General features: G+C 46.4%; 1 protein-coding gene across 1 annotated transcript; it reads right to left on the reverse strand.

Annotated features, from left to right (window-relative positions):
- Positions 1–198: 198 nt before the first annotated feature.
- On the reverse strand, positions 199–15,221 carry RBM5 (RNA binding motif protein 5). The gene is made up of 24 exons (XM_065075061.1): positions 15,052–15,221; positions 14,295–14,907; positions 13,878–14,033; positions 12,152–12,221; positions 11,601–11,674; positions 9,210–9,293; positions 8,455–8,515; positions 8,232–8,297; positions 7,924–8,084; positions 6,780–6,877; positions 6,262–6,349; positions 5,989–6,066; positions 5,831–5,903; positions 5,228–5,313; positions 4,856–4,934; positions 4,499–4,590; positions 3,801–3,965; positions 3,189–3,335; positions 3,037–3,108; positions 2,430–2,609; positions 2,148–2,222; positions 1,607–1,704; positions 1,399–1,528; positions 199–888 (listed from the first exon to the last, which is right to left on the reverse strand). The coding sequence occupies exons 1-24, from the start codon at positions 15,066–15,068 to the stop codon at positions 763–765; spliced, it is 2,889 nt and encodes a 962-aa protein (XP_064931133.1). The 5' UTR covers positions 15,069–15,221; the 3' UTR covers positions 199–762.
- Positions 15,222–15,707: the final 486 nt, after the last annotated feature.

Raw genomic sequence — 15,707 nt, forward strand, 5'->3', positions numbered from 1 at the left:
GCAGACATAGCTACAGCAGGGAAAGAAGACCTGGTCCTCCCTCAGCCAGCACCCCTGCTGCAGCTGTGAGAATGACACTTGAACCAAGGCACAGCACAGGGATGAAAGAAGTAGCAGGCGAGTGCATCGTGGTGTGGAAGAGATAGACTCCAGGATGAAGTCTCATCAAGGAAGAAGCAGAACCACAGAAAGGACAAGTAGCATTGGCAACTTATTCTTCATTCACCCACCGAGAAACAGATATAGGAACATTTTTGGATGTATTTCTTTTGGAAATGAGCCAAACTGGCAACTAGAATCAAAGTCTTCAAAAAGTCTATACAAAGATGTATCATACAAAATGTACAGGAAAGTTCTCAAAAAAAAAAAAAAAAAAAAAAAAAAGCCCAAAACAAAACCAATACAGACAATACAACAAAAGGAGAGCAAAGACATTGTGAAACCACAGCTAACAGGTCCTGCCCCTGTTCCAGAGGGTGGGAGTGGCATCTGGACAACACGCTCTGAACATGAAATACATTACACTATATACAGGACCGTATAATGATCAGCATCCCCTCTGGTCCAACCAGGAGCTCTCCAGCATGAAATCGGGGCAGTTCAGACAATCTGCTCGTGGAAGTGTCACATGCCGAGAGGGAAAAACGTCCAAGGGAATGAAATGGTCAGCTCTAAACCATAACCAGAATACAGCCAGGCCACCAAGGCTACAGAGTTTAACAGTCAGTTCTGGCTAACATGTGCTTTGTGGGTCAGAGCACGTTATTCCATCTCCGTGAAGCGAGCGAACATGGCTTTCCGCACCGCATCTTTGTATGAATCTGCAGTGGAGACGCCGTAGGAGCTGCCCTTGGCTCCCAAGCCAGCGCCTCTCATTCGTACTTGGGCCTGTAATGGAAGAGAAACACTTCAGCTCTGCACTGAGAGGCCACACCATCATAACGGACTCCTAAGTCCTGCCAGCTTCTCAAGCTCCCCTGGGGACCCCACGCTGCCATGAGCACTGGCAACGGATCAGACTGTGATCATCCCACGCTTGCTGGCTTCACACTGCTCCAACCCCATCCCAACAGCAGCTGAAGTGGAGCGGCATGATACAGCTCCTAAGAGCGTAACCCAGGGTGCAGACAAACCCTGGGAAGCCAGCAGCTGGAGGGAGAGCAGCCCACCCCACACAGGGCCAGGCATGCAGCTCCCTTAGCACCTTCAGAAGCAAGCACAGTCCTGCCTGTTCCGAGCCCCAGCTCTAGGATCCAGCAGGACAAACAGGAGCTAATGTGGCCAGTGGCAACTTCACTGAGGACTGCAGTTTCTTCCACAAAATATCTTCAGCAGCAAGTGCTTCTAGATAAAAAAAATGCACCAAACCTCATCAAGGAAGCATCCATCTCTCCTTACCTCAATGGGTGCTGTGATGCCCTGGCATTTTCTTCCCAAGCCCGAACCTTCCCTCCAGCCCATGGCCTGCAGCATCTTGTTGCCAATATTACTGTTGTCAAGGCCATCTTTGGTGGGTTGCTCGTAATTACTGCAAGACGAAGAGATGAGTTAACCAAACTGCTCACCATGTATTGAAGTAACTGCTGAGGAGTTTTCAGATACATACACTGTGCCAGCGTCATAGACCTTCTTGCGCTTTGGCTCAGGGGGCTCTGGGATGCCGTACTTCTCCCGCCTCTCAGCTGCTCTGTCTCTGTATTTCATCTGCAACAAGGGAACCAGATTTAGTGCTGATTTAAAGACAGTTGTTCATCTTTGAGCTATGTAAGTAAGTTAAATGCCTGCTAAAACATGGCCTACCGCCACAGAAACGAGAACCTCAAACACGAGTCCCTGGAGCATATCAGAACCTGCACCGGGCAGGTAGAGCCTGGCCCCACGACCTGCAGGGTTAGCTGCCGATTGCCACTCTAAGGGCTCCAGTCCCAGCCTGGCAGCCCTGAGCTGGAAGGACCCTTCCCTGCTAAGCAGTAGCTGTGGTATGTGGGACACTTCTGTGTAACAGGACAGCTCTGAACCTTGACCCAAGAAGGGGCTGGCTTACAGGTATTATCTCAAGTGACATGTGTCAGGATAAGGAGTGCTCAACGTATCATCTGTGCAGGTTTTCCATTAGCTACTACTCATCTGCTCATCTCAGCACTGACCTCTCTCTCACGCAGCTCCAAGGCTTCAAGTTCCTGCTCTGAGAGCTTTGATCTCCTATAGATATCCATATTTTGCTGAAACAAGAAGAGATTCACATTAACAACATAAAATGCACAACAGCTCTTTCTACATAAGCAGCTGACTTCTGGGAGAGAAGCAATCCACCTGCAACTATTTTTCCTTTAAAAGGAAGTTTTCCAAACATCAACACACATTGTGGCTTTGGTTAACACACTGAATTATGGCAACCAAGTACCACCCTGACAGCACAATGCAACTACCTTGTGCAAGTCTGACAGCTGCTGGTGCCGGATCAGAGCATCTTTGTTTGGGAACTGCCTTCTACACAGCAGACAAGCCATCTTCTTCCAGTCTGTCAGCTTCTCTTCCTCATTCTCCATTCTTTCCAGTAAGTCCTCATCATTATCACTATCGCCACTGTAGGCAGCCACAAGGCCACGCTGCAAAGAAAGGACAGTGTTAAGGGGAAAGCCCAGAAAAGGAACACAGAGGCTGCAGATGTGTTTGGTGCACAGGAAAGGCATCACACTCCCATTACTAAGGAAGAAATGCAACTCAAAAGAACCACATACTACAGTGCCTGCAAGACACAGTTTCCACTAGCCAACAAAAAATAATTTGAGTACAGAGTTCTTAGAGACCTCAAAACCTCAACTGAGCTCCAGAGGCTGGAAGAAATCACAGCTTTCCCCAGTGTATCTCAGTCACCCACCCTCCTGCACTTGCACTGCACCGCTGGAATCACCACAACCTTTTACAGGTGATGCTGCGGAAATCCCGTTTCGGAAAGCAAGTATCTGCTCCATCTTCCCTGAGGAGCTTTACCAGTAAACCTTTGGCAACACATGTCAGGTATCTCATACTCACCTTCAGTGGATTGTCATCATCCCCATTTTTCATCACCTCTGGCAAGATCTGCTGTCTCTCAGATAGAGCTCCCTGGATAAGACAAGAATGCCATGAGCACCAAGCTTTCTGCTGTACCACACCCCACCACACACTATTGCCAGCATCTTCACCTTTTTCTCAAAGAGTGCAAAGCCTGCATCTGCAGCTGCCGACTCTTTCCGTTCCTCCTCCCTGGTACTCAGTGGCTGAAAGCTATTCTTGAAGTTCTCCTTCTGCTTGTTCAAACTCTTTGCCCAGCGCTCCATGTCTTTAGCAATCTGAAACACAGAGTAGTTTGCTCAGACAGCTCCTCTCACAGCTATCAATCCCCTGGGACACAATCTTGCATAATTTCCAGAACAAGTCAACCCACTACCTTTTATTTTTATATCACAGGACACTGGATGTAGTGCAGCTGTTTCCCTGTATACAGCATTCAAAGATATTGCAGCTTGCTTGTTTTACTGCACGAACCCTTCTTATCAATCTAATCCTCTAAGTGACAGCTCAGTTATACTCCCACTGGTCCTGGCACAATTCCATATGCGTTCCTCCTATGCAGAGGTTATTTCTGCACTGAAGCCTTGCCAACTCCACCTCTCGGTAGCCCTCTACAATGCCTGCAAATTGCAGGCATGCACCCACTAAATTACCTAGGATTTCCTTTGGTCATGAAAAAGGGGAACTATTAACCCATTCCACAGAAGATTTTGGTCCAGTTACAATCCCATTTTATCTTTTACCTGTTGAGCTGTTTTACTTTTAGGCTTCTCTTTCTTCTCCTTCACTTCTTTGGTGGTAGTTGTGGTAGCTGTTTGTTGGTATGTGACACCTTCTGCAGCAGGCATATAGGTCTCCTTTTCACCATCCCAGTAAAGGTACTGTTGGGTTAAGGCATTGTAGTAATACTGCCAGAGAGAAGAACAGAGACAGTTAAACGTCTCATACAAGCTAAGCGTTCAAGGGAGAACACAAGGAAGTTGTCCAATTCAGACTACCACATCAAATGGGAAGGCATTTTGTACAGTCCAAACAAGTTTGCAAACTCCACACAGCAGTCAAAAGGCATGAAGTGGCTGAAGCCTCTGTCCCCAAACGCAGGCGTTCTGCCCAGCAGCAGAGAGAACCTTTTGTCTCTCCCAAGAGATGACCCACCAGAGCCCAGGGCTGGGTGCACTTCGCTGGGCACTCCTCAATGCACCAGTTCAATTACAGTGCCTGTGACAAGTGCTAATTCCACGTGGGCCAAATTGGGAGGAAAAATGAGAGAAAAATGAAGTGCTTTACCAAACAGAAGTCCCAGCCCTAAATACATTGCTGAGAGTTATCCACTGCATTTGGTATTTTGTGCACCTCAGAAAGTTACTTTCATTCATATGATGAGAAATAAGGAACTAATGGACCTTAACAATTAAGACAGGCGGGAAGAACTTGTGTTTACCTGGGAATTAGGATCATAGTAGAGCCCTGTTATAGGATCATAATAATATCCTGAAGATTCATCATATTGGTAGGTGGAAGTGTCAGGGACAGCTGTAAAAAAATTAAAGTGTGGGATATGGTCGTTCCAGTCGAATTCAGACAGGTATCTTTCTACATTTCAGGTAAAATTCTGAGATTATTAGCAGCCAGGACAGCAGACATGTCTGTAAAGGGCTCTTAATCACCCCTGCAGAGTATGTTCTCCAGGGACAGCTTCACCACTGACATACAACAATAGAGCACTCAACTAAAGCCAAGTCTCTCTCTTGCTATAGTGACAGACACCTGTCCCCAAGAGCCACTCCCATTTGCTTACCGTACTTGGTTCCAGGGACTACACCAGTTGGGGGAGCTGTTTGTGCCTGAGTGCTAGTGGTAGGTGGTGCTGATTGTGACTGAAAAAAAAACCAACAAACCCAAGAACTTATATTAGAAAATCTGTCACTGAAGCACAATAAAATAATAGCAAGACAAGACAGGAGCAGCCCACACCACACATGCAACAGTTAACTCTTGCAACGCTGAGCACTCACCTTCAACAAAGAACAAAACTATCACAGAAATGGCAGATGACTTATGACAATAAACACTGTGACTTAATCCATGGACACTCAGCAGCTTTGCTGTACCATTCACTTTAAAGAGCAGAGGACACAACCAAGCAAGGAGTAATCAGTGCTGTAATTACCGGAGAGTCAGGTGAGTTTGTCTGTTGATTATATAACTGAGGACTCTGGGACACAACTGCGGCTGTGGTGGTAGTGACCGGAGCTCCTGCCAACAGAGGGCAATAAAATGGATAAAACAACTAGTTTGTGAACACAGTGCTTCACCCTAGTACTAAAATTACTTTGTTTACAGTTTCAGCTCCTAATTCCAGCTCCAGCAGCCAAACAAGGCAATAAACATTCAAATGGAGACAGATACACAGTATTTTCCACCCAAAGAATAGCTTCCTTTTCGGGAGGAAATATTCTGCTCCCAAAGTCAGCAATTCCTGGCCTCTGACAGCTGCTAACACTGAAGGTTTGTCCAGAGCTGCTTACACAGTTCTCATGAGCTCAAGGCTTGTATCAACAGTCTGAAACAGAGGCTGTGCTCTCATTTTGCACAAGTCCTACTTGAATGGATTTGTTATGGTTCTCAAGTAACACACACTCACTCAGACACCCTGAGAGCAAAGTGAGCCAAGTCTCCCTTCACCCAACAAACATAAAGGCTGAAGTAAAATATCACTATTGCAAAATTATCATTACAGACAACAGCATCTCCCACATGTTGCAAGTACTACCTGATATGGTAGCTGTGTCTGTGTCCAACACTCCTCCTTGGTTTTGGTAGTACTGCTGATAATCCTGGGAGTACTGCAAAGGGAAATGAACAATGCAAGGTGAGCAGACGTCCAAATTACAACAAACTATCAGTTAGAGCACAATCACCACTACCAACCTGAGCATACTGTGTGTAGCCATCCTGTCCTGACTGGAGGTAGCTGTAGTCCAGGGTGCTGCCTTCTCCAGTCTGTGGCTGAAATTTGAGCAAGTAATCTTTGTCAGAGACAGATAAATTACTGCCTTTAGGAATACCAACACTGCTTATGCTCCAGCCTGTCAGAACAGCTTTGGTCAGTTCAGCCAAGCAAGGGGTCAGTAGTGAAATTATTTGCCCTACATTTTCATTTTCAGGGAAAAAGGACAATGAGCAACAGCCTCCAAATCATACCTGAGTGGACGACCACTGAGCTGCAGCAATGGCTGTACTAGCCACAGAGAAGGCGCTGACTCTGTTACCGTCTGGGAGAAGCAAGTCTCTGAAACCACAAAAATCACACATCTGATTAAGTACTGCTCTTTTCTGAAGTGTCTCCCTATGGAAGGAGGTAGAGTCTGCCCTTATGTGTGGATTTCTTAGAAGTTTTAAACATACTGATTGTGATTAACAAGCCAAGGCACTGATTGGCAAGTAAAAAAATTTTACTGTTCTACAATCAAGAACAAGTCAATAGGTCTCCAAGGAAACAAGCATGTTGTGTACACAAGCAGTTACGATGTTCTCAGGGCTGGAAGGAAACACTGCTTTTACTCTCCTCACACCCAGTGAAGAGCAGGATGCGTGCAACACAAGACACTTAAGGGAAGCAAAACTCTGGAGTGACAGTAATCTTAATAAAATCCTGTATGGCAACTACAAATCTTTAATATAAACAGAGTGGGGAATAATCAACTGCTACAGCAACTCACTTTCTGGCACTCTTTGCAAAGTCAACACCAATTGTTTTGCCATCAATTTTTAATGGTGGCTGAAGACTCTGTAAAATCTGCAGCAGTTGAGAAGCATCCTGCAACGAGAAATACTCATTATTATGAAAGGCAAGTTACTGAGGAGGATTCCTAAGTTCCCAAAGCTCCACCTTCTCACATACAGCCACTGAAAGCAACTAAAAAGCTGTAACAATGCCTTTGTCTCTTCATGCTATACACACTTAGAAGAGCACAATGGGGCTGATCACAGCCTGCACAAAATAGCATGGGTTTCCCTGCGTCACTGAATATTAAACACGTTCTAAAATCTTAGCTCTGTAAAGATGTTTGCTCCAAATTACTCCAAAAGGAAGGCCAGCAGAGTCTAAACTCAGGCACTCTTTCCTCCAACAAACTCTTCTGCTCTGCCTAAAGCGTGTCCAAACACGTGACACTGCTGAGGCTGGCAAGACCTTTGAGAACATTGAGTCCAACTGTAAATCTAACACTGCCAAGTCCACCACCAAACCATGTCCCAAAATGCCTCATCTAAGTGTCTTTTAAACATCTCCAGGAACAGAGAGTCTGCCATCCTTCAGAGACCCTGCGCCAGTAATGTGACCCCCCTCACAGAAAGGTTTTACTTGTACCTCAGTCTAGTTTCCCATGTTTCAATACATGGCTGTTGCCTACTGTGCTATCCCTGCGCACACTCAAGACCAAAGTCTACTGTCCCTACAACCTCCCACTGGATGCTGCAGAGAGCAGCAAGATTCCCCGCTTCCCCCTTCTGAAGGTGGAAGAAGCCCAATTCTGTGCACCTTTTCCCACATCGCATGCCCTAGACCTTCATTTTCGTGAATGAAATATGACCCAAGACCATTATTTTTGTAATACAAGCATGAAGCTAGCCTTCAATCTAGAAGAGCACTCTGCTACGAAAATAGCTTTCCAATGTGCTCACAAGATCCCACTCTCTTCTTTCCAAACTGAAGCTAATCATGAAAGGCTTTGACACATCAAGTGTCAATTAATCCTTGGTGAACAGGGGTGGCCCTTCAGACAGCTCAATAGCTCTCAGCGCTTCAGCTATAGAAGCACATTAACAAGCTGTTTCTCTCCAATACACCAGTAAGGCCCTCACCATGGCAGAAGACAGCTGCACAAATGCAAAGCCTCTGTTTTGCTGAGTCTGCTTGTCTTTGATAAGACGAATATTATTCACAGCCAGAGATGCATACGGAGATAAGGCAGTCATGATGGACTCCACTACTGTGTGAGGAGCGATGTTTCGGAGAATGATGGCTGAGGAGAAAATAAAGTATGATATTAGCTGTGCACATCAGCTTTCTAAAGTACTTTAAGTTCTTCAGCAAACAGTCTGAGGTACAGGAAGGATTTTAGTACCTATGTTCGCATTTCACATTATACAGTAAGTGAAAGATAACTTACTATCGCAGTAATAATCCACAGACTGAACTGCTTCTGCTGCTCCAGGTGGCACCTCCTGTTCTGAATCTTCATGAGAAGAGGAAAACATTTTAGTTACAAAATGGCTCATTCACTCAAACTCAGCATTTCACAAGCCAGCCTAAGACATACAGTGAACTTCATTTCCTACATAGGACAGAAAGTTTCCCACAAAACCAGAGTCAAAGAGATCAACGTAACGTACCAAACTTGTCTGCTCCACAGCGGAAGCATTTTAGCCTCCTTCTGAAGTTGTAAAGGCAGCACTACGAGGAACAAGAGAAGACTAGTAAGAACTCATGTAATTTGTAACAATGCTGCTATTTGCTGTACAGTAAAAAAAAAAAACCAACATTAACGAAGGTAAACCCACCAGAGCAGTAGGGAACAGCAAAAGCCACCCTTGCCTGTATCACAGCTGCTTTTCAGAACATCCTCACTAGCTTTTCCCTAGTTCTCCTGAATCAGTTATTTTAACTGTGTCATCTTCAACTTACAATCCCAGGCACAGTAACTACTTTAAAAAAATGCAAAAATGCAATGTTTACATGAAACACAGGCTGGAAAGGGAGTTCTCTCTATGGGCAAAAAGTATAGTTAAGGGCTGACAAAACACTCTGGCTTTTATCTTACTAAATCATCTCCACTTGTGGGGGCGTGTTAAACAAGGAGCACACAGCAGTGCGCAGACCAGCGGCAATTCAACACTTATCATCACTTAATGATGTCATATTCTAACACAGCTGTGTCTTCTGGGGCAATACCTCCGTCATTCTGTCTATTCTGCCACCAGAGCTACAAAACCTTTTAATTCCTGTGTCTTACTATAACTATGATGTCATACAGACCAGCAGTATGAGCAGGTCTGAATCATATATTGCTTTGTTCAAACCACTGGACTGGTGAAAAGCACTGAGGCCAAGACAAACTCCCTCCAACAAAGAAAAACATGCACCATACCTTGTTGCAAAGCCAATCCTCAAATTTAGGCCTGGGGTTGCTGTAGTGCATCGCAATCTGCTTCCCTTGAATCACCAGCTTTTTCTGCAAAAAAAGTGGTTTCAATTATTCCTGTATCGAGGTACAAATGTCTATTTTCCCATGGCGGAGCACCCTTCGGAGGAATCAGTGCTCCTGAATTAAATGGACAACATATGGGGAGGATGTGGAGGACAACCACCGCCACCTACACCCTGCCCATCCAATCCTGCAGAGAGGAGGACGAGGGCAGTAAGAGAATGGGATGTGGAGCAAAGATAAACGAAATCAGGGAGTGTTGAAAAAGCTGCCAAACACTAAACGCTGACATGGAACCAGGAAGTGTCTCGAAGGAGACAAAGTCCTAACCTGCTGCATTCAAGATTAACACATTTTTAGGCGTCTCTTTACCCCCACATTTCTATTCACTTCTGGTATAGCACTGAGCGACTTTTTAAACGTGTCCTTAGGTGACTGCTTCACTTCTTCCCCTACTCCAAACACCCCAGACCTTTTAACAACCACATTTGGATTACTGTTCCAAGCACTTTCTTCAGAAGTGTCCCTTTGAAAATACTGTAATTCCTCCCAAAGGGACCCTTCTTAGACTTCTTGAAGGCTGGATTACAAGTGCTATCAACTGAAACGTAACTCAGAGTGGTTTCCTTTGACTAAGGCATCAGTTCAATTGGAAGCCTGCACGAGAGGTTTGTGTTCTTCATTCAGGCAGGAGCTCTCCAAACAGAGTAACTAGACTGCAAGTGAAGCTTCTCCAGAGGTAGGAAAAGTTCATAATGCTTTCGGCACATCCTCTCACTTTAGAGGTGTTAGGAATTTACACCTATTTAGAAGCCTTGATTTTCAGCCTCACATTTTGACAAGCACTGGTATGCAGAATGCCCTTTCCAAATACGGCCATCAACTTATTTTAGTCAAATAGGTGGAAGTACGTCTGAGGAAGCACACATTAGAGGCCAAACCCCAGACATTTTAATAGAACTAGTTTCATAGCAGGTCGGCTTACTGCAGAAGTACCACAGCAGTGTCAGGACCAGTGGCTTTTCTCATAACAGGGTCTGACATAGATCTAGCACATAGCATGAATAAGGCTCTCACATTCTGCACAACTAAACAGGGCAAAGCCATTTCTCCTACCGGCAGGAGGGAGGGTTGGAGGGCCCAGCACTCGATATGCACACATAGAAACAAAGCTGCTGGCATAGTTGCGATACATCATTCTTTCATCTAACATGCAGCAACCAGGCTGCTGGGAAGATTCTGCATTTTCCCTACTACTAGGGTGGCTGGTTACTGGAGTGAATTTGAATATGTTTCAATAAATTATGCATCCGTACAGCTTTGTATATATTAAAACTAACTTGTTTCTGAAAATATGCTCAGCATTAATTTATGTAAATCTTTCCACTGCATCCACCAACCCTACTGAGCAGTACATCAGGACAACAGAATCTGAACGCTGCTCTCTGGCTGAGGAAATCACCCATGCTATAGGACACGTGAAATCCTACTCCAGTATAAGGCACACGCCAACTTCCACCTGCTGGAACTGCCTGTGAACCCCATCATGGTGCCATTCCTTTAAACGTAACACCAAGAGCACAGAACAGCATTCCTTGTGCTGCCCACGGACCTTCATATCAAATACTCAGCTGTAAAAAAAGTGCTTGATATACTTTGCTCACTTTGAGAGTATGTATCAGCTCTGTTGTTAAAACAGATCATGAATATTCAAAAAGGAGCAAAAGCAAGTGAAACTGCAGCACAAGAAAATCTAATTGGGAAATAAGGTAGAGATCTCATTTTGGCTCCTTTTCAACTCATACACCAGAAAAGCCAAAATGCACAGCATAACATCTATGATAACTCATTCTCTACCAAATTTAGTTGGAACAAACATGTTTTTCCTCTTAGAAGAGTCAGTTTTCCCTCCTTAAATAGGGGGACACACTATTACCATGAACTGACGCTTCTCTTTCAGGGTTAATATCAATGTAATGCAGAGATCTGGTGCTTCCTCTGGAAACAGAGAAGGAAACGTCCAGTGGAAGTATGTTTTCTAAGGACTACTTGTTAAATCTTCATGAGCCAATTAAACTGAAACCAAGTCATTTACAATGGCACATTTTACTGGTGAGTGCTCAAAATAGCTAATCTGCTCTCCAGATTTTAACTGATTTTCTGTCCTACTGTTACAAATTTTAATATATACAAAGCTTTTATTCTTTTAAATCACTCTTATGGAACAAACCACTCCTTCCACCTTTATTTTTTCCTCTTTTTTTTTTTTTTTTTTAAACTGTACAGACTTGTTCCATTTTCAGGAATATATCTAGACTTGGTGAGTGAAGCAACCTGATTGGCTTCCATCCAGCTGGTAGCATCTTGAAAGTGATAAAACTCCACGAAGGCGAAACCACGGCTTACACCTAGAGACAGCATTCAGATATAGACGGGATACTTGTGTTAGTCAGTTCCTTTAAAACAGGCGAATCTCTCTCCAACTGCTTCATTACTTCATGACAAAGCAGCTTTACAAATGCGACGTCAACTGCTGGGATCTGCTCGTTATTTTGCCATGGCAAGGAACCAAGTTCCCTTAACTGGCTACATTTCACTCGATTTGAGTCCATGTTTAAAGGTAACCATGCAACAGACTACATACTATTAAATGGGTTTACGCTATTATTACTTACCAATACCTGTTAACAAAAACCCCTGTAGACAGACTTCTTTTAACATGTTGGCCAGCTAACTAAAAGTCTTCCAAAAGCCACATTCCTTAGCCATGGCAAACCTTTTTTTTTTTTTTGTTTCATGTGCTTGCAGTTTGGGGACAATTCTGGATACTCTTTTGGGCTGGGGAAGAGGAAGGTCATGTCAAAAACTGGATTAAGAGTTCTCACCTGTCTTTCTTTTCATCAGCCTCACGTCTGCAGGCTGAGGACCTTCAAAGGATTCAATAAGCTCGCGAATCTGCATGAGATTTTAATCAGACAGTTAAATTTTCACATCTTGGCAGACAGCTAGGACAGTCACAGCAACCTACCTTACAGTACATGCAAGAGGTACAGAGAAACATAAAATTCTCAACACTATTTCAGGAAATTAAAAAAAAATCCTTTACAGAGAACCTATCAGGAGACTGATGAGCACCAGAGAACCCACATAACCCTTTGATACATTAAGCCAACTGCCATCTTCACTGAGGCCACAGAATAACTCAGAATCTGAATCCCTATGATCTTGTGTTCCCACGTTATTTGCGCAAGATTTGGCAAATACTGTGCTTGCTTCTAAGTTTTTATAAAGAATGCTGCTAGTATCCCTCTCCCAGCCTATCTAAACACCTCTTGGCTCATAACAAAGAAAAACAGTATACTGCAAGGCTCCATTCTTAAGCCTCACACTACAGTTCTCATTCTTTAATAGCTCCCCTTCTCTTTTTCAGACGATAAGTGGATTCATGAAGAATGTATCAACAAAGAAAAAGCTGAAGAGACATCAATTCTTCAGCCATAACAGGGTTAAAATAATGTTATCTTAAGATGCTTCATCTACACGATGACTCCAGAGTTAAACTTTCCCATAAATTATGCTACAGTTATTGTACAGCCATAGAGCTACAACATTAATACCTCAGAAATAAAAACTGTTCCGAAATGCTCTGTGAAACGTCTGACTGAGTTGTTTAATTTGGATGCAGGAGTCTACACTTTATCAAGAACTTACAAAAATATTAGACCAACACACAATGATTAAAAAGAACACTCAATAGTAGGAGAATAGTGAATAGCCAAGAAAAAAATTCCATTGCAGAAATGCTGGATGGGGACTGATCTGTGTTAGCAATCGTTGCACAAAGATGGCAGAGGTGGAGTGTGCCTGAAAACAAATTGGAATGGCTCAGCTTTTAGAGGGTTCCCCCTTGCCCTGCTCTTCTATCTTAGTAATCAAAATAATCCAGCAAGAAAAACAAACAAAAAGCTCAAAGCTGATCACATTCAACATTTTTCTATTAAAAAAGTCAGGTAACCATGCACCAAGCGCTCATGTGAACTTGCTCCGTCAGCTCCACAGCAGCCATTTTATGACTTCCCCAGCTGTACCCAGACAAAGCAGCTTTGTGCAGGGCCCTACGCAGCTGAGGAGCTCGGGGTGTGTGTAACCCCACTGGGCAGAGCTTCTGCCCTCAATAAAGACCTGCGAAAATTCAAGTGAGTAGCTCCTCTCTCTCTCTGTCCCCCTCCCCTCTCCCAGGAAGCGGGAGGAGGAGAAAAAAAAAAAATAAATCTGCCTCTTCCCTCCTATACGGAAAAGCAGAAAATATCAGGCAGTTTAAAATCCACTCAAGAGAAATCATCCAAACATATAGGGGAAGAAAAAAGACTATTCACAGATTGTTCTGTTTGAAATAAACTGGTTAACATTCAACTGACCTCTGTTACTTAACAGAGACGGTTTAAATCCTTTTAGGATTCAAAATGGCAGCGCAACCAACATGCTGCGGAGGGGCCACCATGACGCAGCTTTCAACAAAATGGCAGCAGCGCCTACTGCACAGACCTGCCGACACACAGCCCCCGAGCTCCCGGCTGCAAGGAAAGCGAAGCCCCTTTCTGGGCTACTTACATCGTTCTCTGTAACCGTGATGGGAAGGCCACGCAACATGATGGTTTTGCTCTCCTTCTCATCGTTAATGTCGTTCCTGTAGTCGTGCTCTCCATAGTCACCATCGGAATGGTAGCCATCTTCTGATTTGTCGCTGTTCCTGCGCTCTCGCTCCCTCTGAGAAGCCAGCGCCCACAATTAACCACGGCGCTCTCCAGCGGCGTGCCCCCGCCACAAAAACAGAGCTAAACAAACCCACCCACACCCCGTTCGGCCACCCCGCTCACGTTTGGTCCTGATGGCCTTGGGCAGAACCCCGAGCTCCCACCCCCGGGACACCACCCCTGGCCCAGGGGACCCCACGTCGGGACCCTGCGCCGGGCGAGGCCGCCAGCGCCCGCCCAGGCCCTTCCCCCCGCGCTGCAGGGCCCCGCTCACCTCAGGGCTATCGTAATCGCGGCTATCGTAGTCTCTGTCATAGTCTCGGCTGTCGCGACTGTCGTAGTCTCGGCAATCTCGGCTGTCGTAGTCCCGGCAATCGTAGTCTCGGCTGTCGCGGCTGTCGTAGTCGCGGCAATCACGGCTGTCGTAGTCCCGGCAGTCCCGGCTGTCGCGACTGTCGTAGTCCCGGCAGTCCCGGCTGTCATAGTCCCGGCAGTCTCGGCTATCGCGGCTGTCGTAGTCGCGGCTGTCGTAGTCGCGGCAGTCTCGACTGTCGTAGTCCCGGCAGTCGTAGTCCCGGCTGTCCCGGCAATCGTAGTCCCGGCAGTCCCTGCTGTCGCGACTGTCGTAGTCCCGGCAGTCCCGGCTATCGCGGCTGTCGTAGTCTCGGCTATCGTAGTCCCGGCAGTCTCGGCTATCGCGGCTGTCGTAGTCTCGGCTATCGTAGTCCCGGCTGTCGTAGTCGCGATAGTCATCGTAGCGGTCCCCGCGGCGCTCCTCGCTGGACCGCTTGTAGTCATCCCTGCGCCGGCTGCGGGACTCCCGCTCCTCACGGTCCTCCCGCTCCACGATGGAGCCGTAGCGGCCGCTCCGCTCCGTCCTGCTCACGCTGCGGGGCACACGGGGCCGAGCTCAGAACCAGATGAGCCCGCAGCGACCCCCTCCCCATCGCCCCCCCCGCGGGGCCGCCCGCCCCCCCCTCTTCTCTCCATCCCTCCCTCAACTCTCTCCTCGCCCTCCCACCCGTACTCACCGCTTGTCCGAGCCCATGACACTGTCCACGATCCGCAAACACACAGCGCAGCGCTAACCGCCACCACGGGGCGCCGAACACACGCACGCAACCCCTCACTCCCTCGCCACAAAATGGCGCGGAGGTGACTAGCCGTCTTCTACCCAGCAGGCACCGCGCCCGCCGCCTGGAAGTTTCCAAGCGGTGCGCAGGCGCAGGGGTGTCCGCCCGCCGCGGGGCACGCCGGGAGTTGTAGTACGGGGCGGGGCGCGTCCCCTGGCCTGGGCTTTTCGCCGCTTCCCGGTGCCGTACTGCGGACCGCGGGGTCGTAGGGTGGTTTGGGTCGGAAAGGACCTTCAAAGCTCATCTAGTCCAACCACATCTTCAACTAGATCAGGTTGCTCAGAGCCCCGACCATCCTGGCATTGAATGTCTCCAGGGATGCGACATCTGCACGTCTCTGGGCAACCTGTGCCAGTGTTTCACCACCCGCATCACAAAACATTTCTTCCTCATGTCCAGTCTATACCTGCCCTGTTTCTGTTTAAAACCGTTGCCCCTTGTCCTGTCACACATGCCCCAGTAGAAAGTCTTCATCCCGCTTGATGTGGTCAAGCCCCGGAGCCACAAAGCCACTGACGCTCTGGCTCCAGCAGCATCATCCATCCCCTCCATGT

The sequence above is a fragment of the Columba livia genome, chromosome 10 (genome assembly GCF_036013475.1).
Source record: "Columba livia isolate bColLiv1 breed racing homer chromosome 10, bColLiv1.pat.W.v2, whole genome shotgun sequence".
NCBI classification, from domain to species: domain Eukaryota; kingdom Metazoa; phylum Chordata; class Aves; order Columbiformes; family Columbidae; genus Columba; species Columba livia.

Excerpts from the sequence above, each read along its gene's own strand:
- RBM5 (XM_065075061.1), bottom strand. Across the intron at positions 5,314-5,830 it reads AGACACAGCTACCATATCAG|GAGCTCCGGTCACTACCACC; the intron begins GTAGTACTTGCA and ends CTCTGTTGGCAG. Across the intron at positions 1,705-2,147 it reads TGGAGCTGCGTGAGAGAGAG|ATGAAATACAGAGACAGAGC; the intron begins GTCAGTGCTGAG and ends CCCTTGTTGCAG.